At 43.8% G+C, this 27,044-nt stretch overlaps 1 protein-coding gene across 4 annotated transcripts in view; it reads left to right on the forward strand.

Moving 5' to 3' along the window:
* The window catches only part of FBXO36 (F-box protein 36), a 90,237-nt gene extending 66,352 nt beyond the window's left edge, over window positions 1–23,885 (forward strand). Inside the window, exons 3-5 of one of the 4 annotated variants that reach the window (XM_019838812.3) lie at window positions 8,820–8,992; window positions 18,335–18,461; window positions 23,373–23,505. In XM_019838812.3, coding sequence (XP_019694371.2) covers window positions 8,820–8,992; window positions 18,335–18,461; window positions 23,373–23,422 — 350 coding nt within the window. In that variant the 3' untranslated portion in view covers window positions 23,423–23,505. The other 3 variants (XM_003991229.6, XM_023259787.2, XM_045034586.1) reach the window with 3 other exon arrangements.
* Window positions 23,886–27,044: the final 3,159 nt, after the last annotated feature.

Below are 27,044 nucleotides of genomic sequence, written 5' to 3' on the forward strand. Positions count from 1 at the left end.
TTTATTTATTTATTATTTTTGTTCCTGTTCTTACCTTTATTATTTCCTTCCTACTACTTCCACTAGGTCTGATTTGTTCTTCTCTTAGCTTCTTGAGATAGAAGCTTAAATCACTGTTCTCAGCCATTTTCGCCCTAAACTTTCTTTAAGTGTAGCTATATTAGTCTTGATAAGTTCTACCTTTATTCTCATTCAGTTTAAAATATCTCCTAAGTTCCATTTTGATTTTTTCTTTGACCCATAGATTATTTAGAAACATTTTGTTCAATTTCCAGGTAGTTGGAATTTTTTTGGTTACTTTTTTTTTTTATTTCTAGCTGGTAACAAAGGATCAGAGAATCTACTCTAAATGGTTTTAACTTTGTTGTCATCCCTTCTCAGGGCCATATTAATCTTCCTTTATCATCCTAGTTTCATTATACATGCTGCCGAAGTGAGCCCCATATTTACTTAATATCTTTTAAAAACATAAAATCATTACATATATAGTCAAATTTCTACCTCTTCCCTATTTTCCCTCCATTCCCTTATACTGCGATTTTCATTTCCAAGGATATTCTATTATACATAAATAATACATACTATTTTTAGATGTTTAACATTTTACATAAATGGCATCCTAATATATCATTTTCCAACTTTGCTTTATTATTCAACACTGGTTTTGAGATTTATTCATGTTGATGTATGTAGATCTAGTTCATTCGTCTCAATAGTTAATGGTATTCTATTATATTATAAACCATAGTTTACTCAAACATCTCCCTTACTGAGGGTTGTTAGGTGGTTTCCACTTTTTTGCAACAACACATCTTCATTTACCCTTGTGTAATGTGTGAATGTTTCTTTAAGTTGGGTGTGTAGAAGTGTATTTGTCAAGTTATAGGATATGTGCCTCTTCAACTTTACCAGGGAATGACAATCTCCTCTCCAAGGGGGTTAAATCAGTTTATACTCTCGTTGGCATTTTATGAGAGATGTTATTTCTTTATATTCCTACCAACATTTGCTGTAATCAGAGATACATGTCAATTTTTGCCAAACTGGGTGTGTAAATTCCCTGATTATTAATGAGGTTGAATATCTTTTCTTACATTTATTAATGATGTGGGTCTTCCCTTCTGAGAAGTGCTAGTTCACTTCTTCGCCTGTTTCCACTTTTTGGTTGTTTATCCTTTTTTCTATTGATCGTAGGAATTTTTTTACATGCATATTTTGAATACTAAGTTTGGTTAAATGTGCTGCAGAGGTTTCACCAAGTTTTTGGTTTATCTTATCACCTTGTTTATGTGTTTTTACCCATATAGAGGTTTGCAGTTTTAATGTAGTTCAAATTTGTCAACCTTTTTTTATAAGTGTTTTTGAAAATGATTTATTTATTAAAAAAAAGTTTATTTATTTATTTTGCAAGAGAGCAAGAGAGCAAGGGAGGGGCAAGGGAGGGGCAGGAGAGGGGCAGAGAGAGACGGAAAGAGAGAATCCCAAGCAGGTTCCACACTGTCAGTGCAGAGCCCTCCTCGGGGCTTGATCTCACCGATCATGAGATCATGACCTGAGCTGAAATCAAGAGTCAGATGCTAACTGACCGAGCCACCCAGGCACCCCTTGTCAGTCTTTTAATATATGGCTTATACTTTTGTGTTTTAAGACATCTTTCCCTTCTCTGATTTCGTGAGGATATACTCCTATTTTTAATTGAACTATCTTACAACTTGTTCCTCATATTTTAGTCTTTAACTTATCTCAAGTGTATTTTTGGCTATGATGAGATGAGAAATTTTACGTTTTTTCTGTATTTATAGGACAGGATCTTTAGTTTGTCTCCCACCAACACTACACTGCTTTAATTACCGTCTTTATAGTAAGTTTTCTTACCTGCTAAAATGAATTCATCTTCCTCCTCCTCCTTTTCTTTACAAAAAAAGAACTGTTTACCTGTTCTTGACTTTTTACTCTGCATATGAGTTTTAAGGCCAGCTGGTAAAGCTATGCAAAGATCCCTGTTGAGATTTTAATTGGAATTGGGTGGAATTTCTAGATTTTTGAGGACAGAATTGTCATCCTTTGGTCTTCTCAAAATGAGCATGGTATAGGTCTCCATTGATTTAGGTCTTCTTTTACGTAGAGTTTTAACGTTTTCTTCACATCGGTCTTATTTGACCTTTAAACATGTTTTGCTCAAATTCTTCCTGGGTAGTTGGTGATTTTTTTTTTTTTTTTTAGCTAAGAGTAGGATCGTGTAGGGGCACTTGGGTGCCTCAGCTGGTTAAGCTTCTGACTCTTGGTTTTGGCACAGGTCATGATCTTGTGGTTTTGTGGGTTCGGGCCCCGCATTAGGCTCTGAGCTGCTGGCGGTGGCAGGGAACCTGCTTGGGATTCTCTCTCTCTCTCTCTCTCTCTCTCTCTCTGCCCCTCCCCCACCCATGCTGTCTCTGTCTCTCTCAAAATAAACACACTTTAAAAAAAAGAATAAAATCAGGTAAAAAATCCACTTTAATTCTGTTTTAAGTTTTAAAAAAAAATTTTTTTTTTCAACGTTTATTTATTTTTGGGACAGAGAGAGACAGAGCATGAACGGGGGAGGGGCAGAGAGAGAGGGAGACACAGAATCGGAAACAGGCTCCAGGCTCTGAGCCACCAGCCCAGAGCCTCACGCAGGGCTCGAACTCACGGACCGCGAGATCGTGACCTGGCTGAAGTCGGAGGCTTAACCGATTGAGCCACCCAGGCGCCCCAGTTTTAAGTTTTAAAGATTAAAATTTGAAACGATTAAAATTCTGTTTTAAGATTATGTAAAACTTGGATGTGTTTCCCAAGTCAAAACTGTAAAACAACGTACATACAGAGGTTTGGTTTCGTCCCTATCTGTTCCGCCTTTTCCTTCCCTTTCCCTAGGCTAACCGCTTGTGCCTGTTATGGACATTTTCAGTGATTCTTTGTGCCGATATAAACAAATTCATATACATATGTGTTTGTATCCCCTTACTTGTTATACAAATGGTAGCGTTCTACCCCTACCGTTTCCGCCAGGATATCCTGGAGATCACTTCATGCCTCTAGAGATCTTCCTCCCCCTCCTCTTCCTTCTTCTTTTCCTTCACAGCTGCATAGTATTTCTTTGTGTGAATGCACCAGAATCCTAGTGAGGAAATCTTGGGTTCTTTCCAATCTTGTGATAATACGAAGAGTGCCAAAATGCATAACCTTGTGCATGGGTTGTTTCATATTTAGGCAATATGTTTGTGAGATTACTGGGTCAAAAGACAAATGCGTATTAAGTCATCACTTTGAATTAATTGTTGCTGGTATACAGAGAAGCGATGCTGACCATTTTCAGTAGAATTTCTTTTTTTGTTTTACTTTTTTTTTAAATGTTTATTTATTTTTGAGAGAGAGAGAGAGAGAGAGAGAGAGAGAGAGAGAGAGTGGGGGAGGGGCAGAGAGAGAGGGAGACACAGAATCTGAAGCAGGCCCCAGGCTCTGAGCTGTCAGCACAGAGCCCGACTAGGGGCTAAAACTCACAAACTGCGAGATCATGACCTGAGCCGAAGTCGAACGCTTAACCGACTGAGCCACCCAGGTGCCCCTAGAATTTCTTTTTTTTTAAATGTTTATTTAATTTGAGAGAGAGCGAGAGCAAGAGATGGTAAAGGAGAGGGGCAGAGAAAGAGGGAGAAAGAGAATCCCAAGCAGGCTCCTTGCTGTCAGCACAGAGCCCAACGTGAGGCTTGTTCTCATGAACTGTGGGATCATGACCTGAGCTGAAATCAAGAGTTGGATGCTTAACTGACAGAGCCACCCAGGTGCCCCAATTTCCTAAGAGTTTTTATTCATAAATAGGGGTTAGAACTCACGAAATAATTTTTCTGTATTTTTGAGATGATCATTTTTCCTCCTATAAACCTATTTGTTTATATGGTGAATTATATTAAATAGTCTTCCAAAGTTATTGCATCCTTGGATTATCCTGGGATTAACTATCCTGGTCACAATTTATCTATTTATTTTATATATTGATAGATTGAATTTCCTAACATTTTATTTAGAATTTTTGCCGTGTATGCTCCTAAGTGATTTTCCAGATGCAAATTTTCTTCTTGCCTACCATCATTTCTAGTTTAAGCAACCTCATAATGTGAGCTGGGGGTTTCCTTCTACTTCTATATGGATTGTCTGTTCTCTGGGAGTTTATTAAAGGCTCACAAGCAGTGTAGATCTGAAGCTTTGCTTGACGGTTTTCCTCTTTAATCCAATCAGTGGTTTCAAAGTTTTTACTGGTTATAGTTTCTCAGGTTTTCTTTTTCTTCTTGAGTCAGAATTGATAAATTATATATTTCTGAGGGGTTGTCCAGTAGGTCTGATTTTATGTTAGTTAGTGTAACAATATTTCTAAGTCCCTGTTGTAGCCAATTCTTCATGAGTCTTGGGCTTCACCTCCTGGGCTCTTGGTTCCATCGTCTGAGCCATCTTCCTTGTCCACAAAAGATAACCCATCTTTGCAGGTTTTGTTTTCTCAGCCTACTTCCTGCTGGTAGGAATTTGAGAGTCCAAAGTCTTTTTCCTTTTCCACTGCCTCTGACCCTTCCAGTTCAAGCTGGCAGGCGGTGTTTCTACCAGTAGAATTCTCTTAAAACTTCGTGTATTGTCTATTGCTGTTACTGGGGTTCACTCCATTAAACAAAACCACACCTACACAGCTTTGTTTTTTTTTTGTTTTTGTTTTTGTTTGTTTGTTTTTGTTTTTATTTTTATTTATTTAAAAAAAAATTTTAACGTTTATTTATTTTAGAGACAGACAGAGACAAAGCATGAACAGGGGAGGGGCAGAGAGGGAGGGAGACACAGAATCTGAAACAGGCTCCAGGCTCTGAGCTGTCAGCACAGAGCCCGACGCAGGGCTCGAACTCACGGACTGCGAGATCATGACCTGAGCCGAAGTCAGACGCTTAACTGACCAAGCCACCCAGGTGCCCCTGTTTTTGTTTTTAGATAAGCCCTTCTTTAACTTGGTTTCTGTGCTTGCCTCCTGAGTGGCAATACCCTTCAGCTTTTTGAAAGCTCTAAAATTTGACTGAATGGTTCTTAACAAAGCATTTTCCAGCCATGTCCTCAGCTTCATCTTCAGACCATATTTTCCTGAGATTTTTCCAAATTTGACTTTTGCCTGAGAGGCGTTCCTTAATTTTTTTTTAATTTTTATTTTTGTTTGTTTCTTTTTTTTTTTAAATTTAAATTTAAAATTTTTTTTAATTTACATCCAAATTAGTTAGCATATAGTGCAACAATGCTTTCAGGAGTAGATTCCTTAGTGCCCCTTGCCCATTTAGCCCATCTCCCCTCCCACAACCCCAACCGTAACCCTCAGTTTGTTCTCCATATTTATGAGTCTCTTCTGTTTTGTCCCCCTTCCTGTTTTTATATTATTTTTGCTTCCCTTCCCTTATGTTCATCTGTTTTGTGTCTTAAAGTCCTCATATGAGTGAGTGAAGTCATATGATTTTTGTCTTTCGCTGACTAATTTCACTTAGCATGATACCCTCCAGTTCCATCTACGTAGTTGCAAATGGCAAGATTTCATTCTTTTTGATTGCCGAGTAATACTCCATTATATCTATATACCACATCTTCTTTATCCATTCATCCATCGATGGACACTTGGGCTCTTTCCATGCTTTGGCTATTGTTGATAGTGCTGCTATAAACATGGGGGTGCATGTGTCCCTTCAAAACAGCACACCTGTATCCCTTGGATAAATGCCTAATAGTACAATTGCTGGGTCGTAGGGTAGTTCTATTTTTAGTTTTTTGAGGAACCTCCATACTGTTTTCCAGAGTGGCTGCACCAGCTTGCCTTCCCAAGGCATTCCTTAATTTTAGCATTGTTTGCCATCTGACGAGGCACAGAATATTCTAGACCAGCAAATCCTGGCAGCTTTGTAAGAAACCTTCTTTAGCTTCTCTCTTTGCTCTCAAATTTTACTTTAAGCAGCAAGAAGAAATCAGACAGCATGTTCAACACCTTGCTTGGAAATCTACATAGCTGAATCACATCTCCTTAAGTCTGTTTCCTGCTTTGCATATCTCAGTAGGCAATAATGTAACTGAACTTTCTGCCACTACGTGACAAGGATCTGTCCTCCAGTTTTTAATAATATTTTCTTCACTTTCCTTTAAACTCTTGCCTGTAAAGCCTCCTCAGAGTCCATCAAGCATCTACTAACAGCTATTAATTAATTAATTATACTATTTACTGAAAGCTCTCCATCCTGGCACTTAACACCCTCCTCAAACTCATTCATATTTCCTGTACAATTGCCAATTTCAAAGCTACTCCCACATCTTGGGTTTCCATTATGGCACCGCAACACTTGGAGGCACCCAAATTTTTATTGTCTATTGTTGTGTAACAAATTCCCCTGAAGCTTAATTGGTTAAAACAATAATAAATGTTTATTAACTCAAACGGTGTCTGTGGGTCAGGAGTTTGAGAGCAGCTTAGCTCCATCGTGCGATTCAGGGTCTCGTATGGTGTCGTGTGGAGCCTCGGTCATCTGAAGGCTCGACTGGGGCTTGAGGCTCGAATCCCTTGAGGACTCCCATAGATGGCTGACAAATAAGTGGTGGTTGTAGCTGGGAAGTTTCAATTTCTTTCCCCATGGGCCTCTCCAGAACACTGCTGAGCATTGTTAGCATATGGCAGTTGGCTTCTCCCAGTGTGAGTGATCCCAGAGGCAGCAGCAAGACAGAATGCCCTCTGTCTTTTACGACCAAGACTTGGAATGTCGTTCATACACTATCCTATTGGTCACATAGGTCACCTCTAATTCAGTGTGGGAGGGAGACACAGAAAAATGAGCCTAGGAGAAGAGAATCTGTGGCACCACCTTGGAGGCTGGTCGCCACATAGTCCAACATGAAGACAGTGATTTTGCTTTTCAAAATGGATTTTGTTTTACCTTTTTTTTGTTGTTGTTGTTATTTCAAAAGAAATAAATGTTGGTTACATACAACTGAACACAAATACTTTTATATACCATTTTGTATATCCTTTTTAATTATATATTTTATATATTTTATATACTTTTAATTTTAATTATATATTTTATATACTTTTATGTATCCTAAAATACTGATATATATCCTTTTCTAGTTTTTACATTTTGAGGACTTTACTGGTAGAGAATTCCTAAAGTAAATCTGAGTCTTCATTGAACGTGTTTTCCTGGCATTGTAAAATGGACAAACATCTCCAGTTTTATTAAGGGATGTTTTATTGCACTCAGGGCTTCTCTTCTCCCTCCAATAAGTAAGCACCACTTTTTCCTCTTATTCTGCTGGTGGGCTAGGAGTTGTCCACAATAACTATCCTTTAGAGTTGACGGGGCTGTTTTTCCCTGAGGAAAGCCCTTGGACTTTCGAAGTGCCTTGAATTGGAACCACTTGGGATTCAGAAGCAACTAAAACCCTTAATGCCCTAGAGTGCTTGACTGACCAGTTCGGGAGAGAAATCACATATGCCTGGCTCTTCCAAGTTGCACAGTTAGAGTTTTTGCACGAATATGGTCCACACCTTACATCCATTCTGAAATCGGAGACCCATCAACCAGTTGAATCAGTTCTGCCAACTCCTACAGGGGGCCCAGTGTTCCTGACAGCTCCATCCCGCTTGCTCCAGGAGGAATGTTCCAGGCTGAGGAAGGAAGGTGGTCCCCCAAATCTTGGGTATTTAGTCTCATGTAGAGTAGAGAGTTCTCTGTCTTTGAAGAACAGGTCTCTAGAGAGGCTAGTTATAGCGGTGCTTTCAGAGTCCGAATGGAAAACATGAGCCTCAAGAAACCAAAAACGTCCCTGCTTTGGGATCCCTGGAATCCACATGCTTATTCCATCATCACAATGTTTTCCTCTCTTGTATAAGGAGGTAGCGTGCTTTCCTTCCTTCTTCCCTTCCTTCCTACCTAGATGTAAAAAAATTACACTGGTAATACAGGTTTATTGTAGAAATATTAGAAAACACAAATAAACAAAAGGAAGCGAAGTGAAAGTCACCATCCAGATTTAACCACGTTAAAATTTGAATATATATCCTTCCAAACATTGAAGGTTTTTCAGGGTTAAAAAAAGAACCAAGCTAGTACTTTCTTGCACTGAACATGCTTAGGTAGGGCCATTATATGGGCTGATTCTTTGTGAACTTTTCCCTAACTTGGAAATGACTGAAAAAGCATACAAAATATTAGGCAAAAGTTAACACAATTTTCATGAAATATCCACTTATTTTCCTCTTTCTATTTTTTCCCCCTATTATGTAAAGATGGGGATGAAAGAAGGTAAAGAGGAAAGAAGAAAGTTTGGTGGAGAAACACGTTTAGCAATGAGAGAAGAAAACTCAACTCAAATGAAGAGATATTGACATGTTTCAGGCCAATCAGGGGAGAGGGAGGGTGGCAGAAAACCCACGTGGACCAGCATCTTTGCCCAGTCAGGGATGAGGCTAAGGGAGGCACTGAGACTAGTTAAGTCAGTTGTCTGAAGTTGGTGCTGATGAAATCAAGGGATGCAGTTCATCACTGCGTTCAACAGTGAGTGTCCCTCAAAGGTTCTGATCTCACCGCGGGGACAGCAGTTGGAAACAAATGTCTCACAAAGGCATATCACGAGTCCCAGGGGCAGCTTGGTGACAGTAGGAATGACTTGGTCTAATCCAACATTACCCCCCGGGGGGAAGAATGCCCTAAAGCCCGTCTTACTGATACAGGTCGTGGTTTTTACCTGACTGCACATGATAACCTTGTTGGTTTGTTGGTTTCTTTGAATTGCAGTTCAAATTGCCTTAATATTTGGTGCAAGAGTATTAGACTATGTCTTCAATTTATGTGAAGGTAAATTTGACTTCCTTGAACGGCTCTCAGACAATTTGCTCCTGAGTATCATTTCTTATCTGGATCTTGAAGATATTGCCAGGCTTTCTCAAACATCACGCAGATTTGCAAAGGTAACAGATAATTATTTTGTGTCTATAAAGGTTTTTCCTTGTGCTTCCTCAAAGTTTTAATTTATTCTTTCTTTTCACTTTTTTCTTCCTTCCCTTCCCTCCCTTCCCTTCCCTTCCCTTCCCTTCCCTTCCCTTCCCTTCCCTTCACCTCCCCTCCCCTCCCCTCCCCTCCCCTTTCCTTCCTTCCTTCCTTCCTTCCTTCCTTCCTTCCTTCCTTTCTTCCTTCCTTCCTTCCTCTCTTCTTCTTCTCTTTTTAAACATAGCAGTGGTTTATTGTTTGCATTTATTTTAGCAAGCATTTGTTGAATACTTAATCATGAGCACTGTTTTGAGCACAGAGGCAGCAGAGGTGAAAAAACATTATTTCTGCCCTCCAGAAATTTACAGTCTAATAGGAGAGATCCAAACAAATACAAATTATTACAGTTTAGTGTGAACAGTTCAACAAGGGATGCGTGTATGAGGTACAAAGACAGTGCAAAGTCATTTCCTCTGCCAGGCTTCACAGAAAGGGCTATTTTATCTGGGTTTTCAGGAGGAAAATAAGAGTTCACCAGGTGGTCTGGAAGACTAGGGGCATTTCAGGTCAAGGGGCATTCCAAGTTCAGGCAGAGGCACAGCCACATGAAAGAATAAGGTAAGTAGTGGCTGCCCCTTATGTACCTCCATTTCTTCCACTAACCGTCCTTTGCAGAATTATCTATGCACGGTGTGGATGGTTTTGGAGAATTGTTCTTCATGACGTTCTCATGAACAGGTTCTTCAGCCTGTTCTCCATGCCCCAGGCTGACCAAATGGACTCTCTCACTACTCTGAATCCTCAGCAGAATGACACGAGATCAGAAGACACGCTTGGTGCAATGTCAGGGCCTTGATGCAACCATTATTGGTTCCTCTCCCTGGATCCTGGAAGGTGCCTTGGTTCCTGCCCCTTTAGCTCTTCTTAGACACACATACTGTCCTTCCATTAAATCCTTTTTTGGCTTAAATTAATCAGAGTTGGAGTTTGTTTGAAATGGAAGAAACCTAGGTTAGTATTTAGTTACAATATACTGGGGCACAATGGCCATTTATAAAAGAGCATGCAACGTTTCCCAGATGACTTAAATCATAATCTTTTTTTTTTAAGAAGTATTCATCTATTTTTATTTTATTTTATTTTACTTTGTTTTGTTTCATTTCTATTTTATTTTATTTTATTTTATTAAGTAGGCTCCACACCCAATGTGGGGCTTGAACTCAGGACCCTGAGATCAAGAGCTGCATTCTCTACCGACTGAGCCAGCCAGGCGCCCCTAAATCATAATAATCTTATTATCTAGAGAGTCAATGCTTTTGTCACAATCATGCCATAATATTTCTTGATTTTCATATATTAATTAAAAATAATATGTTTGATATTATTTGATGTATCCCCTTTGAGAATAAAAGCGTATATTTTTTACTGGGTTTTCCCCCTAAAAATGGAGAGCCAGAAGCAAGTATTAGAGCAGTCACTGTATATTTTTTTGCCATTAAAAAATGTATTAACGTGAAGGTCGGCTGCTGCTAAGAAGCTGATTATTCATACTTTCGGTGCAGAAGAATTTAAAATACATAAAATGTACTAGTGGGGATCTATGGAAAGCTTTTGCTAGGGCCTGCGCTTGTTCCTGAAATGAAATGGAAGAATTTGACAGAAAATGGCAGCAACTGCAGTGTCTTCTGGAATTTATTCCTTGTGCTGAGCACCTGTCTTCCTTCTAGGTTTTGCTCACTTCCACTCTCGATTACTCTCCCTCTCAGGGTCCTGCCATTATTTCAGTGCGGTCTTGGAAATACCCTCCGTAATTTACCTGCTGCTCTAAAGTAAGGCTTTTCTAGGTTGCTGATTTCAGCTCTCAGTATCCTTGCAGAGCAGAATTATTAGCAGACGGAGCCTGGTCCAAGGCTGCTGCTGTTTTTCTCTCCAAGCAATATTAACCACTCATTTCTATCTTCGGTCTACATTTTACCTGGACACCATTTACTTACTTTTCACCTGCATTTAGAAACGATTTTTATTTACCTGTTTGTCCTATCATTTATTTACTACATTCTCTTATTAGTGAAAAGAAAAAACCTTCCTTTTCCAATTCCTGCGGACAAATTTATTAGCAAGTTATTTGTGACTGCGTCCAACCCTTTCCTCTGATCTCGGGGAGGGAGGTGTTCCTCTCTTGTGCGAGGCCCGGGCCACCTGCCACCTGGCTCCAAAGTCCAACCTGGGGAACTTCAGTCTGTCGCTCGTCTCCTTTCTCTTCTGTGTTGTTGCTGCTGTTTTTAAAAGCCTTTTCTGTTTATAAATAATTTTAGATCTGTAAGTGTTGCAAAGGCAATACAGAGGGTTCGCATATGCTAACATCTTACGTAACCGGGACATTTATCAAAACTAAGCAATTAATATTGATATAATACTGTTATGGGATAGCCATAGACTTTATTCGTATTTCATCGTTTTTTCCACTAATGTTCTTTTGCCGTTCCAGGATCCAGTCTGGGATACTATGTTGCATTTAGTTCCTAACTTTAAATCTTTCTTTCAATTGTTTTTTCCTCTCGGTGCATTCATTTTCTCAAATCAGTCTTCATCCTGCAGAAACCAAAAACTCTTGACTCGATTTGTAGCCAATCTCTTTCCTCTTCTCTTTGGGAAAACAAAACAAAACAGTTTACAGAACAATTCACCCTCCGCGAACTAGCGTCATCAATAGAAGTGAGATTGTATAATCCATGATGAAATGAGAACAGTAAGTAAATGCGATATGAAGAGTTGGTTATCAGGCTAAATTTATTCCATTTAAATGATCATCCTTTATTGGAGGTTAGGCCTTCCTATCCTGGGGAGAGTTAAAATGCCCCCCCCCTTTTTTTGTATTAAATAGTGACCTTAAAACATGATCATTTTAACAAATTATCCTTATTGGAAAAATAAAAAAGTTGGCTACCTTATTTTGGTTCTTAATTTTGTTTCTAGAAATTTCACTGGTCTTCCAGCAGCCCAAGTATTCCAAATGCCACTAGTCCACGGTCACCCTACTTCATCGTCTGTTCCCTCCTCTATCCGTGCCTCCTAAATATCCCTGGCCTAGTTCACAGTAACCTTCTCCTTGTCACATCTAAAGGACCTGTTTCGGGCCTTCCTCTTCCTGACCCATCTCTGCTTCCAGGATTCTCTGCTGGGTTTTCTTGTGGCCATCCCTTCACTGGCCTGTCTTCCCTGCGTGGCCGTAAAATGCACTCCAGTCATGTCACTATCCTGCTTAGTGACCCTTAGTGACTTCCCGTATTTCCTGAACGAGGTCCAGACTTCTAGCTGCCACATCAGGCCATGGTGCCCTGGCCTTGCCTCCCGCCTATGGCCCCAACCAGGTAAATTATTTGCAGCTCTCTTGTGTGCTGTTCCCTCTTCCAGGAAAGTCCTCCTTCTGACCCACCACTCTTAACAGCCGCCATCTGCTCTTGCTCTGATTCCATGTTGACCCAACCACAGGGCTTCCGTGGGTACGCACCTGAAAGTCTGGCCGCCGGATGATTCTATTTCTGAGGGTAAAACAGGAGGCATCCTCTGGGAGCTTGGCTAACACGAGCACACCCCTGAGGGGTAAATCCGAGGCCAGGGGATATGGGAAGGTCAGCCTGAGGGCCAGCCCTGGGATTGCTAGGAGCTCATTTAAGGTCATGCTGCCACAGGGGACCTGCCTGGGGGCCTGCTGGCTTGCCCCAGGTGGCACCAGACCTTGGCGGTATCCTTTTTCTGCAAACTGCAGCAGATTAGACCCAAAGAACGTCCCCCTCAGCTAGATGAGACACTGAAGCCCAGACAGCACAGGGACAATGGTGACCGGTATATTCATCTTGGTTGTGCCTCGGGAACTGTTACAGGCTCCCTATGACCGTGATTCCCAAGTCTGCCAAGTAGGCGAGGTACCCAGGGAGCAGGTGAAAATAGAGGGGCTAGGCCCACACCCCGAGGGGGGTAGGCGGGTCTGAGGTGGACCCAGCATCCGTGCTCTTGATGTGTTTGCTTATATTTACAGCAACCCAATTCTGAGTTCAGTCCAAGAATTTGACCGGTTGATATTAAAATGGTACATATAGGAGCACCTGGGTGGCTCAGTTGGTTGAGGCTCCGACTTCAGCTCAGGTCATGATCTCACAGTTCATGAGTTCGAGCCCACATCGCTGCTGTTAGCCCAGAGCCTGCTTCAGATCCTCTGTCCCCTTCTCTCTCTACCCCTCCCCAACTCGAGCTCCCCCCCATGCCCAAAAGATAAATAAAACATTAAAAAAGCTACAGATAAAAGGTCTCTAAAAGGCTGGAAGTTAGGGTGGGGGAGTGTGGGGGGGTATTTTCCTATCTTTACTGTGTACAGGTATTGTGGGGTGTTTTGCTTCGATTATTATGCAAGAAGAATCTTAAGTGATTATGGCTCATTATACTATTCATTTCTATTTGTAATTCACTCTTTTCCCTTACTGGAGTACTTTTAGAGTAGGATGAGAGTATAGGGAAGTATAGAAGTAAACAATCCCGGCTGCTTTCTGCTCAAAACCGAGTGTGGTGGTGTCCTGACAGACAGCTGGGTTCTGTTCTTTGATCAGCCACTTCCCACTATGAGCCTTGGGCAGCGCCCTTATCCTTTCAGAGCCTTAATTTCCCCCTTTGTAAAAGGAGAGGTCTCAACCAGTTAAGCCCTGGGATCCCTTTCAACTTTCAGATAGCATCGTGTGTTAAGTTCATGCACCACCGCCAGGGGGAGCTAACTCCACGATTAGCTGTGCCTTGGATCAAAGCCCCTGGAACCATAGTCAAGATGTAGACCTTGTGTTTTTCAGCCTGGCATCTCCCAAGCTAAGAGCCCCAGGTTTGGAAGGCTTAGATGAGGGTATTTTGCAGACTAATTTGTAGTTTAACACAAATCGTAAATATTTCCAGTATAAAATATGAGTCACGAATGGAGTTACACTGGTGGAGATTTCAGCTCTCTTTTGAGAATTCGTTTCTTTTCCTCCAAACCTCGTAGTTGTCTCCCATAATCTTCATTATAGGAGACACACTCAGATATCCTGGAATGTGTCGTGTTGGTCATGGGGTAGTCATCCTCGTCTGAGAGTTCAAATCTTTTAAAGGAGGATCAGAGGATCCATTTTGTTTTGTTATTATTAAGACATTTCCTGAGAGTTTCCCTTTATCGTTTGTGTTTAGAATATGTTGTGATCTCAGTTGGGAAATCAGACCTTGAGGGACTGTTGAAGATAGGATGACAGATGACGAATATCAAAATGTTTGGGGGGCTGTCACTATCATGTGTGAATGTGTAATCGTTTTTGCTTCGATGTTTACGCAAGAAGAATCTTAAGTGATTATGGCTCGTTATACTATTCATTTCTATTTGTAATTCACTCTTTCCCCTTATTGGAGTACTTTTAGAGTAGGATGAGAGTATAGGGAAGTATAGAAGTAAACAATCCCGGCTGCTTTCTGCTCATAACCAAGTGTGATGGTGTCCTGACGTGGATGTAATGCTGACCTGTTTTCCCCTTCCCAGAAGGAAGTTAGGACGCACGAACACAAACAGGACAGAGCCAAGGCCAGGCCCGGAGTGGTGCCAGTGGGATGCTTGGCTGCCTGGGGCCGGGGGCAGAGTGGGCAGTACGTGGCTGGGTATGCGCCAGGTGGACTGAAATGGTGGCCGCCGGTAGGCAGACAGAAATCAGGGGCACTCATAGTTTCCCTCTGGGTGGCTGTGGAATGCTGCTGGGGTGGGTCCCAGGGTGCTCAGCGTGGGTTGTAGCTTGTGAGGGGCAGGTCTAGATGGTGGTGGCGACAGGCAGAGCAGGAGTGTGTCCAGGGCAGGGGCAGACACAGAACGTACCTTGTGTCTGGGGATGCCTGGCAATCGCTCAGGCCTTCCTCCCAGAGACAAGGGAGGCAGCTGGGCTTCCCCACCCACCATGTTCTCCACAAGGTTTGGGGCTTCAGCCCTTCGATGTCGTGCTACTCACACCATGTCTAAGCCCACGGGTTAGGGGGTGAAGGCTATTGCTCTCCTGACCTCCTGCTAGCCAGAGCTGGCTGCTCAGGGGACCATCTGGGATGACAGCACTGTGCCCAGTGAAAGAATGGGTGGGTCCAGTTCTCTTCAGTTTGGTTTCAATGATCTGGAGGGAGAGAACATTCTAGAACTTGTTCCGAAAGGATGGTCAGTTTGGCCTTGTTAGTTTCATTCCAGCATTAGCACAGAGCATGTTGTAAGGACTTAATTGTGAATCTGTCTTCTGTAGTATTCTCTTAGTATTCCTCATGCCTGGCAAATAGAGGTTCTGAAGAAACGTCTGCGTAGACAGAGAGAGGATAGATAGATGCTTTGGTTCTTCAGATCCTTAAGTTTATCTAAGTGACTACTTGGAAGAAAAAGAACATTTTTCTCTGGTCTTAATTTCTGTCAACAGGAATTAATTAATCACATTATTCATTGTCCATAAATAGGTAGTTCCTTCTCTGGTGTTAATTTCTATGAACAGGAATTAATTAATCACATTATTCATTGTCCATAAATAGGTGGTTCCTTGATGTCTCTGGATTCGTATTTGACTTCTCATTCTTCCATTCTGTGAACTGATGGTCTTTCTTGGTTTTCCCCAGACTCCCAACCATGGCAGCTGAACTGTCTACCCAGTGGTAGCTACATGCATACGGGGCCTCTTTCTAGTGTCTTTTTTTTTTGTTAATTTTTAATGTTTATTTATTTTTTGAGAGGGAGAGAGTAAGCTCCAGTGGGGGAGGGGGAGAGAGAGAGAGAGGGAGAGAATCCCAAGCAGTCTCTGCAACGTGAGTGCAGAGCCCAATGCAGGGCTCTAACTCATGAACTGTGAGATCATGGCCTGAGCCAAAACCAAGAGTCAGATGCTTAACCAACCAAGCTACCCAGACATCCCTCTTAGTGTCTTCTGAGAAATGGGTGAGGTAGCAGGCCGTTCTGTCTCCCTTTCCTGCTCGTTAATTATATATATCTCATGTGCTTTACATATGTTATTCCTTTTTAAAAAAAAACATTTTTTTAATGTTTATTTATTTTTGAGAGAGAGAGAGACAGACAGAGTGAGAGTAGGGGATGGATAAAGAGAGAGGGAGACACAGAATCTGAAGCAGGTTCCAGGCTCTGAGCTTTCAGCACAGAGACCGATGAGAGGCTCGAACTCATGAGCTATGAGATCATGACCTGAGCCGAAGTCAGACGCTTAACTGACTGAGCCACCCAGGCGCCCCACAAATGTTAGTCCTAATCTGCACTAAAAGTTTAGTATCATTTCCATAGAATCATAACTGTCATTTACTGAGTGCCTGCTATGTGCTAAGCACCGAATACGTAATTCGATGTAATCCTTAAGCAGCCCTGTGAGGTGGATGGCAGAGAATATCTTGTCCTGACTTTATAGAGAAGGAAACAGAGGTTCAGATAAAGTCCACAGCTGGGGAGCAGGGGAGCCAGGTACTGTACCTGGGAAATCTTACCCCAAAGCTGTTGTGCTAAAATCACTTCATTCTGCTTCTTAGATGACCAAGCACAAGGCTGGGTGTGGAGACAGGCTCAGAGCAATTAAGTATTACGTCCAGGTTTAGTTAATTATTAAGTGGCAGGGCCAGAATTCAAATCAACTACGTTCACTAGTCGTCCGCTTCAGTACCTGAAAAACATAAAGAAAAAGAGTCTGCCTTTTATAAAATTGGAGATAAGTATGGGAATGTGTTTCTTCCCTCCGTAGATAGGAACTACAGCGGGTAGGTACCACAATGACAGACCATCGTTTTGAAAGGGTTTTCTTCCTCCGGCCACATGGAAGCATCCATTGGCAGCAATGTGTAAATGGGGTTCCTCCCCATCTTAAGATACATGTCCGAGTTTTTGGTCCGGTCTATTTCAAAGTCTTCGTTATCCTTTATGCTGTGTTACCTATACGACTGTGAACACTTGGCTTTCTTTTCCATGTAGCTTTATATATTTGTCTACGAGTCATTCCCAATGACCACGTTCGCCATCATGGAATTTAAACTAACGGAAGGGAAGATGTCAGAAGGTAGCTTGAGCCCCGTACCAGTTTATTATTTAACTGATGGGATTACGTGAAGTGATTCTGTTTTGGGTGAGTTTCTCTGTAAGAAGGGACCCATCATTATCTTGTGAAGGACTCAAAGCTCATAGCCATCCTTAAACTGCAATTAGATAGCATAGGCCAAATGTACTAAAAATCTCAAGAGCTTTGTGCAATAGCGATGTTAGCATAAGACTAAGTTCTAGGGGCGCCTGGGTGGCGCAGTCGGTTAAGCGTCCGACTTCAGCCAGGTCACGATCTCGCGGTCCGTGAGTTCGAGCCCCGCGTCGGGCTCTGGGCTGATGGCTCAGAGCCTGGAGCCTGCTTCCGATTCTGTGTCTCCCTCTCTCTCTGCCCTCCCCCATTCATGCTCTGTCTCTCTCTGTCCCAAAAATAAATAAAAAACGTTGAAAAAAAAAAAAGACTAAGTTCTAGATTGTGACTTGGGATAACACACAACCCCCAAACCCCAGTGGCTTAACACAATAATAGCTGGGTTTTTTTTTTTTTTCATCCACAATTCTTACCCACTGTGGGTCTATGGTCTTTATGCTCTGCACAAAGTCCCTCAGGCACTCAGGCTTAGAGAGAACCCCACTGTCTCCTACTGCGCCATCTGAAATGTGAGGTCTCCTCAGACAATATGGAAGAGAAGAGGTTCGTGCACTATGTTGTTAACGCTTTTTTGGAAAGATTTTATTTCTAAGTAATCTCTACACCCCACCTGGGGCTCAAACTCACAATCCTGAGATCAAGAGTTGCACGCTCCACCGACTGAGCCAGGCAGGCGCCCCTCACGTGCGATGTTCTGAAATTTTGCAGCCCCCTGACTGCCAGGAACAGGGAAGTGTGGGAGAACAGGTGCAATACTCGCATAGCCCCCCTAGCTGTGCGGCGAACCAGCTATCCAGGGTAGACGAGGGTGCACCTCCAGATTCGTCTATCCCAAGGCAGGATCGTGAGAGCGTGGTGTCTTGAACACAGTTCCCTGCTTTAACGTCGTCAATATGAGACGCAAGAGGCCTTCGTACTTTCGCTTATTATCTTTTCTGTGTTTCTCGGGACCCTATTCCGTGAGCATGGGTCCGGCATCAAGAACCGACTCAGAACCAAAGACTACATCCTACTTATAAGATATATAAAATACCCTTTGTCTAAGAAACTGAGTGTCTTAGTCTCTTTTACCCTCCAAGATGTCTATTTTACAGCCTCTTCTCTCTCCCCAAGTCTCCTTCATCCTCGCTCTTGGCTGATTTTCTGGCTTCTTATTTCACGGAGGAGTTAGAAGCCATCACCAGGGATCCGTTGTTCCCTCCCCAGCTCTACCCTCTGCTCCGTGAGCTTCCTGTTACAGGTGAGAAGTTCTCCCTCTTATTACCTACACTCACACTTCCACTTGTGCATCTCAACTCCTCTGTTCAACTACTTTGCTCGTGCGGCTGTCCTTTTTTATCCTCTGTCACTAGTCTTATCCTCTCTACTGGATCATTCCCATCAGCACAGAAATTAGAAAGAGAAAATGCCTTGACCTGATTCCCTGTTCTGCCCTCCAAGCAAAATTCCCTCAAAAGAGTGTCTGTACTTGCCATAGCCGCTTCCTCTCCTCTCCTTTCTTGAACTCGCTAGCCAGGCGTTCATCCCCACTGTGCCATTGAAATGGCTCGTGTCGAGGTTGCCGTTGTCCCTGATCTTGCAAAAACACCAGCCAGTCTCAAGTTCCGACCTTTTCAACAGCATCTGACCCCCTGGATTGCTATCTGGGTTTTCTTCCTTATTCTCAGTCTCCCTTGCTGAAAAATTTTCTATTTTTTGACTGCTTAATGTTGGAATGTCCTAGACATTGGGCATTTTCTCTAGCTATGGTCACACCTACATGATAGCATCTGATCCCAGGGCTTTAAATAGTATTTACCTATTGATAATTTTCTTTATTTTTAAATGTTTTTATTTATTTTGAGGGAGACAGAGAGAGAGAGAGAGAACATGCACACAAGCATGGGCAGGAGAGGGGCAGAGAGAGAGGGAGAGAGAGAATCCCACGCAGGCTCTGTGCTCTGAGTGCAGAGCCCATCACAGAGCTTGAACCCACAAACCCTGAGATCATGACCTGAGCTGAAATAAGAATGAGATGCTTAACCAACGGAGCCACCCAGGCGCCCCTACATATTGATAATTTTCAAATATATGTTTCCAGTCCAGGTTGCCCCCTTGAACTCCTTACTTTTATGTCTAATTGCATGTTCCACACTTACACCTAGATGTAGTATAGACATCTCAGATCTGACACGTCAAAACCAGACTTACTGATGTCCCTCCACACACACCTGTTTAACAATTCTACCTCTCCCACAGTGTTATTTTCTCGGTCATTGGCAACACCACTCACCCAGCTGCTTAAGCCAAAGAGCTCATCATTAGTTCTTCTCTTTCCTCTACTCATTGAATTCGTTTGCAAGTCTCATGAGTTCTACCTTCAAAATATACCTACAATCCGGCCATTTCTCACCTCCTCCTTTGTTATCACCCCATTATATGCCATTCTCATGTCTTCCTAGATTTTCCAATAAGAACACAATAGATTTATTTGCTTTCCCCTGGTGGGGAGGACAGGATACCTTCTTCATTTTGTATCAGGATTATGTTAGTTTGCTAGCCGTGGAATTTACTTATATCACAGAGCTATTTTTTAAAAATATTTAATAGTATTTATGTATTTACTTATTTAATTTTTGAGAGAACGAGAGACAGAGTATTAGCGGGAGAGGGGCAGAGAGAGAGAGAGAGAGGGAGACACAGGATCCGAAGCAGGCTCCAGGCTCTGGGCTGTCCACACAGAGCCCGATGCGGGGCCTGAACCCACGAACTGTGAGATCATGACCTGAGCCGAAGTTGGACGCTCAACTGGCTGAGCCACCCGGGTGCCCCCATCACAGAGCTGTTGATCGTATCCCTTTCCTATGTGCTGGTCAACATTGTAGACAACGTGCTGATGAGCAGGAAGCAGCAGATACCTCAGGTGCCTTCGTAAGGTGCGTGTACGTCAAGGACTTGGAGATGAACTGTGCAAAAACTGAGGGGCCTGCCGTCTCTAGACATGACCTGAGATCCCGTGCCTTGGATCTACTTCCTGCTGTAAGCTCTTTGTGGACCATAAGCTCTACCACAGCTCTTTGTGGATCATTTTTCGGTTTCAAGGTACATGCACAGTTTGAGTTTGCTTCTCCGTGAAGACCTAAAGCTGCCAGTGGCGAGGGGAGCCCAGCTCCTGGTCCTGACTGTGGTGTAAGCAGCAGTGCTTCTGGCTTCTCATGGTCCAGAAGATTCAGTGATGCTCAGAGGGTCTTCAGCCTACATGGCGGTGGCCTGTCCAGATCCTCGCTGAGACCTGTGTTGTGCCTCCATAGGAAAATTATAGCTTGTATCCCAGGGTTTTAGAGTACAGACAAGCGTTCGTTTGGAGAAAACTGTTCTGCTTTCGAAAAACAGCTCTTGGGTTCCTATGGGGTTGAGGCTACTGTTTTGGCCAGATGGTCAAAGTCTTGAAAAGAACAAGATTTGGAGATTTGTGATGATTCCTAGGGAAGAGGTATTTGGACAGATTTCTCAGAATCAGCCAAAAGATACAGAAATTTGTGTCCCATGTGACTTCTCATCAAAAGGCACTTGATGCAGAGGAAGTTTTCAGTTATTAGATGGGGAAGATGCCCCGCCCTGTGGCTGTCCGTCAGCTTGTTTCCCTGGCCACCCTAATGTCTGCTGGGTTCATAACCAAAATGCCCAGTGGCAAGGATGGGGCCTGTGTGTGGACTCAGAAGGAGCCTCTTCTTATCAAGAGGAATCCGGCTACTGTCACAGGAGGGACGAACACTGAGCCCTCAATGTGCTGCACTCTAGGGCATCCAGCCGGGAACTCAGTGGCGGGTGAGTAACACCGGATTCTTCATCATGGAGGAGGCAGCCATTTATCCTCCCTGGATCCTGGTTCTATTCTAGATAGGCATCTGCTTTCCTTGCGTGCTGTGGTTCTTCAGCAGCATCGTGCGTAAACTGACTGAATGCCTTGCTTTCCATCGTCGTATCCCTCACGAGATTGCTTCAGACTATTTTGCTGTAATCAATAACTTATTAAAGAAATCGACATAAATACATATATAAGTAAGGCAATGAACACAAAGTTCCTTGCTCTGGGCATATGCTCCGTCAACGACAGATCCTTCAGGGGTCCACAGGCTTCTCGCCTTTCTGTCTCCTTCGGAGAGGAGTCTTTGTGGGTGTGCCTACAGATGGGGTACGTCTGAGAGGGTCTTGAGCGGGACACAGGAGCCCAGGCCAGCGTGCCCTGGCACCACTGGCTTAGAGGAACTCCAGGCACCTTACTGACTGTCCACCATGCCTCGCCCTTTCCACTTCCGGATTTTCACAGATGACGACCACTGAATGGAACTGATGAAAAGGGAAATCGGGTTGCTGATTAGCTCCCCGGAGCACAGAACCGGCACAGGAAGGACGGAGTCAGGCAGTGTCTGTCTCCGAGGCCCACGTGGAACCCCTCTTAGGGCACGATTTGTACAGCCAGAGTGCCTGCTGTGTGTAACACCAGATATCCAAGCACCTTTAAATGTTCCTATTGCATAGACCAAAAAGCCATGGCGAATGCCAAGGTGGGTAATACTAAATAAATATAATAGAAGCTTTACCTTCAGGAAGGATTTGGGGCATGTTATGGAAGGGGTCAGGATATCTGCACAGTGTTTAGTAGGAGGACACTGTTGAGGGCAAAAGTGCCATAAATAATGGTGCCAACCGAAAATGTCACACTAGGTAAATGTCATCATTTACCTTTGTCACAGTAAAAGCAAAATGCTGATATTTTCTGGATGATTTATATGTTTCATGTTATAAGAATGACTACTCGGGGCGCCTGGGTGGCTCAGTCGGTTGAGCGTCAGACTTCGGCTCAGGTTTGTGGGTTCGAGCCCCTTGTAGGGCTCTGTGCTCACAGCGCAGAGCCTGGAGCCTGTTTGTAATTCTGTCTGTCTGTCTGTCTCTCTCTTTCTCTCTGCCCCTCCCCCATTTTCCCTCTGTCTCTCTCTGTCTCTCAAAAATAAATAAATGTTAAGAAAAAAAAAATGTCATACTAGAAAGTCCTGGCTAAATGGAAGCTGAATTGTGGCCGCACTGAACTTGGAGGGAGGACAAAATGGCCTCATGCAGATCTTGGGCCAGAGGGGTCTTATCTGTCCTTTAGCCTCATGGCTTCCAGTTAAAGCCCCAGGCTGCAGAGGAACCTCTCAGAGAAGTTTCTCCCCAGACAATGGCTCACTTTGCCATGTGCTGGATGGGCCCAGTGAGTACACAGAATTGTGTGATTCTGGTACACGGTGTGATGTCACAGTGTGCAAAGGACTCAGAGCAAAACTTGTGGATGGGACCCTGGCACCAGGAATGGGGGCAGGTTGGCTGTCTGAGGGCTGCTTGTTCATTATGAGGCCATCTGCTACCAAGCAGCCTGCAGTAAACTAAGCCGTCAGCTGTATGAGCCCAGTGAAGAGATGGCTTAAGTGAAGGTTTAAGATGGAGGCAAGTTGGGGTGCCTGGGTGGCTGTCGGTTAAGCGTCCGACTTCAGCTCAGGTCACCATCTCACGGCTCCTGAGTTTCAGCCCCGCATTCTGTGCTGACAGCCCAGAGCCTGGAGTCTGCTTCCGATTCTGTGTCTCCCTCTCTCTCTGCCTCTCCCCGGCTCATGCTCTCTCTCTCTCTCTCTCTCTCTCTCTCTCTCTCTCAAAAAAATAAACACTAAAAAACATTTTTTAAATGGAGGCAAGCTTAGCAGGAGTTAGCAACACTCCCACTCTCGAAGCTGCTGTAGCGCTTGGTGGAAGGTTGGTGGGCCATACCATTATCAGCCTGTATTGCATGGTTAATTGGAAACTGACGCTATAACGTGGTGTTTATAAATTAACTATATAACGTGGTGTATGCACTATTTCCCGCTGTCGTGTATTTTTCGTCTTAAATGAGAGCAGGGCTTGGTTTGCTCCCCGAATCAAATGCCGCCTTGTCCTTTTAAGCATTTGGGCACTTGCCTTTCCTCCAAGAGGAAAGAAAGGAGGCAAGAACTGTGTCTGGTACGTCTTCATGCTCAGGTAATGTTTCCTGCAGTGTCTTCACCGGCCGCGAGAATCGGGTAGTGATTTTGTGGGGGAATGACCCTTCCCTACCCGGGGACCGACGTAACCCACCTCTGCCTTTTTCCACCCACAGCTGTGCATGTCGGACGAGCTGTGGGAGAAGATAGTTCACTCTTGCTGTGACACCATCACACCCGACATGAGGGCCCTGGCCAAGGATATGGGCTGGAGGCAGATGTTCTTCACCAACAAGCTGCAGCTCCAGCGGCAGATCCGCAAGAGGAAACAGAAACAAGGGAGCCATAGAACCAGTCACCTTTAGGGACACATCTTCCCACCTGCAGGAGGGCCGAGAGACGGCTGTCTTTTTCTTCTGCGTCCCAATCTCTTCTGTTTCCTTCGACTGAGCACTAAGATTTCCTTCGATTTGAACTGGCTGGTTCAAGGACCCACCCGAGAAGCATACCCAGCCGGTGTTGGCGCACAGGTGCACCAAACCCGACTCGGCAGTGCCTTACCTAAACCGCAGTCTCCTGCAGTGAGGGTCAAGTCCGTGGCCCCTGCAAAGGGCTGCATGACAGGAAGCCCTTGATACCCATAAGAGGCTTCTGCTGTACAGGAAACAAACAATAAATGATTATTAGCAGGTTTTTTTTTTTTTTACTACATATCCGTAGTTTTTTTTTCTGGCATTTGAAAGGCGTCCCGAGCTTTTGAATCTTTCCCCAATGGAGGTGGCTTTGTGTCCTCCCCCCCTGCCCCCCCCCCCCAGGGAATGGGGAGGGGCAGGGGCCACGGGAGGCAGTTGGCAGTCTGGTGAGCATAGCCGCCTTCCCAGCTCTCCTCCCCTACATTTGAATTCAGGGCCCCATCCTGTGGGCCCCGGGATGCCACACTTCATCCCTGCGTGGGGACAACCCCAGATCTGGCCCTGCGGCGAGCCCAGCATTCTGCCTGCGGACCCCTCTCCAGAGCCCACCTTCCCAGGACTTCACGTGGCCAGATAGAGCTACCAGCTTTTCTCAGAGGGATGCTGTTTCCCCAAAGGAATGTGATGGGTAATTTAGAAAGCGCTTTCTCCCCGAGCTGTCCTGAGGATGAAGTACCCCCAGATAATGACACTCTTAGCGCAAGTAATCTAATGACTCCTTTTAGGTGACAGAAAAAAGTAGCTGTCAACCTCCCATCACCTTCTTCGCTGTTACCATTTCTTCTTCCCTACGACCTCCACCTTAGTGCCTAAAAGAGATCATCTATGCTGCACCTGTTCCCCGTGCAGGGGAATTTCCTGTGATGCCCCGAGACCTCGCACACGGGCTGTTCTCCACGCCTGAGTCCTTCCGAACGGCTCATGGCTGTGGCTTGGTGACACCTTCTTTCTCTCTCTCTTTTTTTCACCCAAACCTGTGCTAATATCGCACCAGATTTTAACTCCCATCCCTTAAAACTCACACCCATGAAACTCGGAGATTTTTCAGCAACATCTGTGAGATCAAGCGCAGTCTGCTTCCTGTCAAAGTTGTGCCTGGATGGAGTCCAGGCAAAGAGCAAAGATTTCATGGGTGAGAGACCCAGGCCTCATTCCCCACCCGGGAGAGATCTGTCAGGGTGACGCAGGTGACTGGCCGGCAGGCGGAGGGCACGCGCTTCGTCACGGCCCCTGCAGCCTTGTTTCTCCCCGAGGTCCCTGAGGTCGCTCAGGGCCAGCTGTTTAGTGCCAGAACACAGATTAATACCACGTGTGTGCAACGACTGTGTGTGTGCACAACTTGGTGTGCAGCATAACTACATAAATATAAAATTGCAACTCATTCGTCGCCGATGCAAATATGTCAACAGCTTAAGCATTGCATATCTAGTGTTTAATCAACTGACAGACTCTGAAAGCTTATGGGCGGGCACAACATTCTAGATTCAATATGAATTTGTGTTTGGAGGAACACAAATGTGGCCATTTGGAAACTCTTATTACCTACGTAAAATATAATGTAAAAATGGGCGCTGAAAGTAAATAGCAATGAAAAGGGAGTTATTCATACGTTGACTGTTGTTAGATAGGACTTTAAATAACATAGGTTACTAGATTATTCTGGGGATTATTTGCCCTAATGATTTGGGTGCCTTATTACCTGATTATAATTTTTTTTTTTTTGTCAACCTATAGACAGTATCACCAACCTACTATCCTGCAGGGGACCAGTATCCTCAGCAGCTGATACATCTTGCCCCTCTTCGCCAGCCTCATTCTCCATGTTTGATCCCACGTGACGATCCCACTGGATGGGAACAGGCAGGTCTGGTGTTGGTCTCTGCCTCACTTGACAGCTTTCACATAGACAAATTAATCTGCTTTGCTTATGACACACCATTTCACAGTGAAATGCTGCAGCATCGTATAATCTTGCCCCTTCTCATATTTTCAGTCAAAAGTGTTCCTACTCTGTTATCATTTACCGTTGTCACAGTAAAAGCAAAATGCTGATATTTCCTGGATGATTTATATGTTTCGTGTTATAAGGACGACTACTTGGGGCGCCCGGGGGGCTCAGTCGGTTAAGCATCCAACTTCGGCTCAGGTCATGATCTCACAGTTTGTGAGTTCGAGCCCCGCATCGGGCTCTGTGCTGATAGCTCAGAGCCCAGAGCCTGCTTCGGATTCTGTGTCTCCCTCTCTCTCTCTGCCCTCCCCTGCTCATGCTCCGTCTCTGTCTATCAAAAATAAATAAACATTAAAAAAAAATGACCACTTAACAACAGCAAATGTGAAAACTTATAAACAACAAAAAATATATTTTACTTAATGACAAATTCTCTTACTGCTTTTTTCCTGAACGAGTTAGCTCGGTACTTGCATTCAGCCTCACTTATGTGGAATCCAAATGATCAATTTTGGATTATTGATCAAAATAGTGATTCTGAGTAGGCTCAAGATGTAGACAGAGACTATGAATTGAGCGAAGGGTGGGAAGCAGGGGTGGGACAACTTAACCAGTCACCACTCATCATTGTTTTCCCAGCTGCTTCTGTCCAAGATGGTCACCAGCCCTCATTAATTACCCCAAACTGACTCCCACGACGCCCAAGACTAACATAGAACGACCTTAACTAAAAACAGAAAACCTTTGTGCGACAGTTTTTTGCTCTGAGCTCTAAGGTGATGCCATTTATCCGCAGTTTGTGTTAAGATAATATACTGTGGGAGAATGTCCAAGCTTTTCAGTTCGGAGCCATTGGTGAAATAGGAGTGAATGTCTTCGATATTAAAAACGGTACGTAGACAGGCTACCACCACATGAAAGAAAAAACATGCCCCTGCAGTTAAAACATAACATTATGCATGAGGTCATCTTAGAAAGTAAAACTGATATCTTAGCTTTACGTATTTATTGTTTTGAAACGAGATCATCCATACCGCGGGGTGGCAGTCATTTGCCCTTCCTTGCAACATGGAACCCTCAGGGCCGGGAGCTACCAAAGACTCCGTGTTCCCTGCTTATCCTGTTCCCAGATCCATGTTCCTTCCACATAGGTCTCCATTCAGAAAAGTAATTTGCAGTTGTGAAATTTGTTCCACCCATCCAGGAAGTCTTATAGCCATAGATCCATGGTCACAGAATGAGTTAGAATAAGCTTAGAAATAGTAACGGTAATGGTAGTGGCAGCTTTCATTCGTTGAATGCCTACTGTGTGCCAAGAAACAGGTAGTAACCAACTTAATTCTTGCAGCAACCCTTGAAAGTAAGTGATTATTATTTCTGTCTTAGAGATCAGAGATCTACCAACTATGGTGTAGGTCTAATTTGAT

This window comes from Felis catus, chromosome C1 (assembly GCF_018350175.1).
Source record: "Felis catus isolate Fca126 chromosome C1, F.catus_Fca126_mat1.0, whole genome shotgun sequence".
Classification (NCBI taxonomy): Eukaryota; Metazoa; Chordata; class Mammalia; order Carnivora; family Felidae; genus Felis; species Felis catus.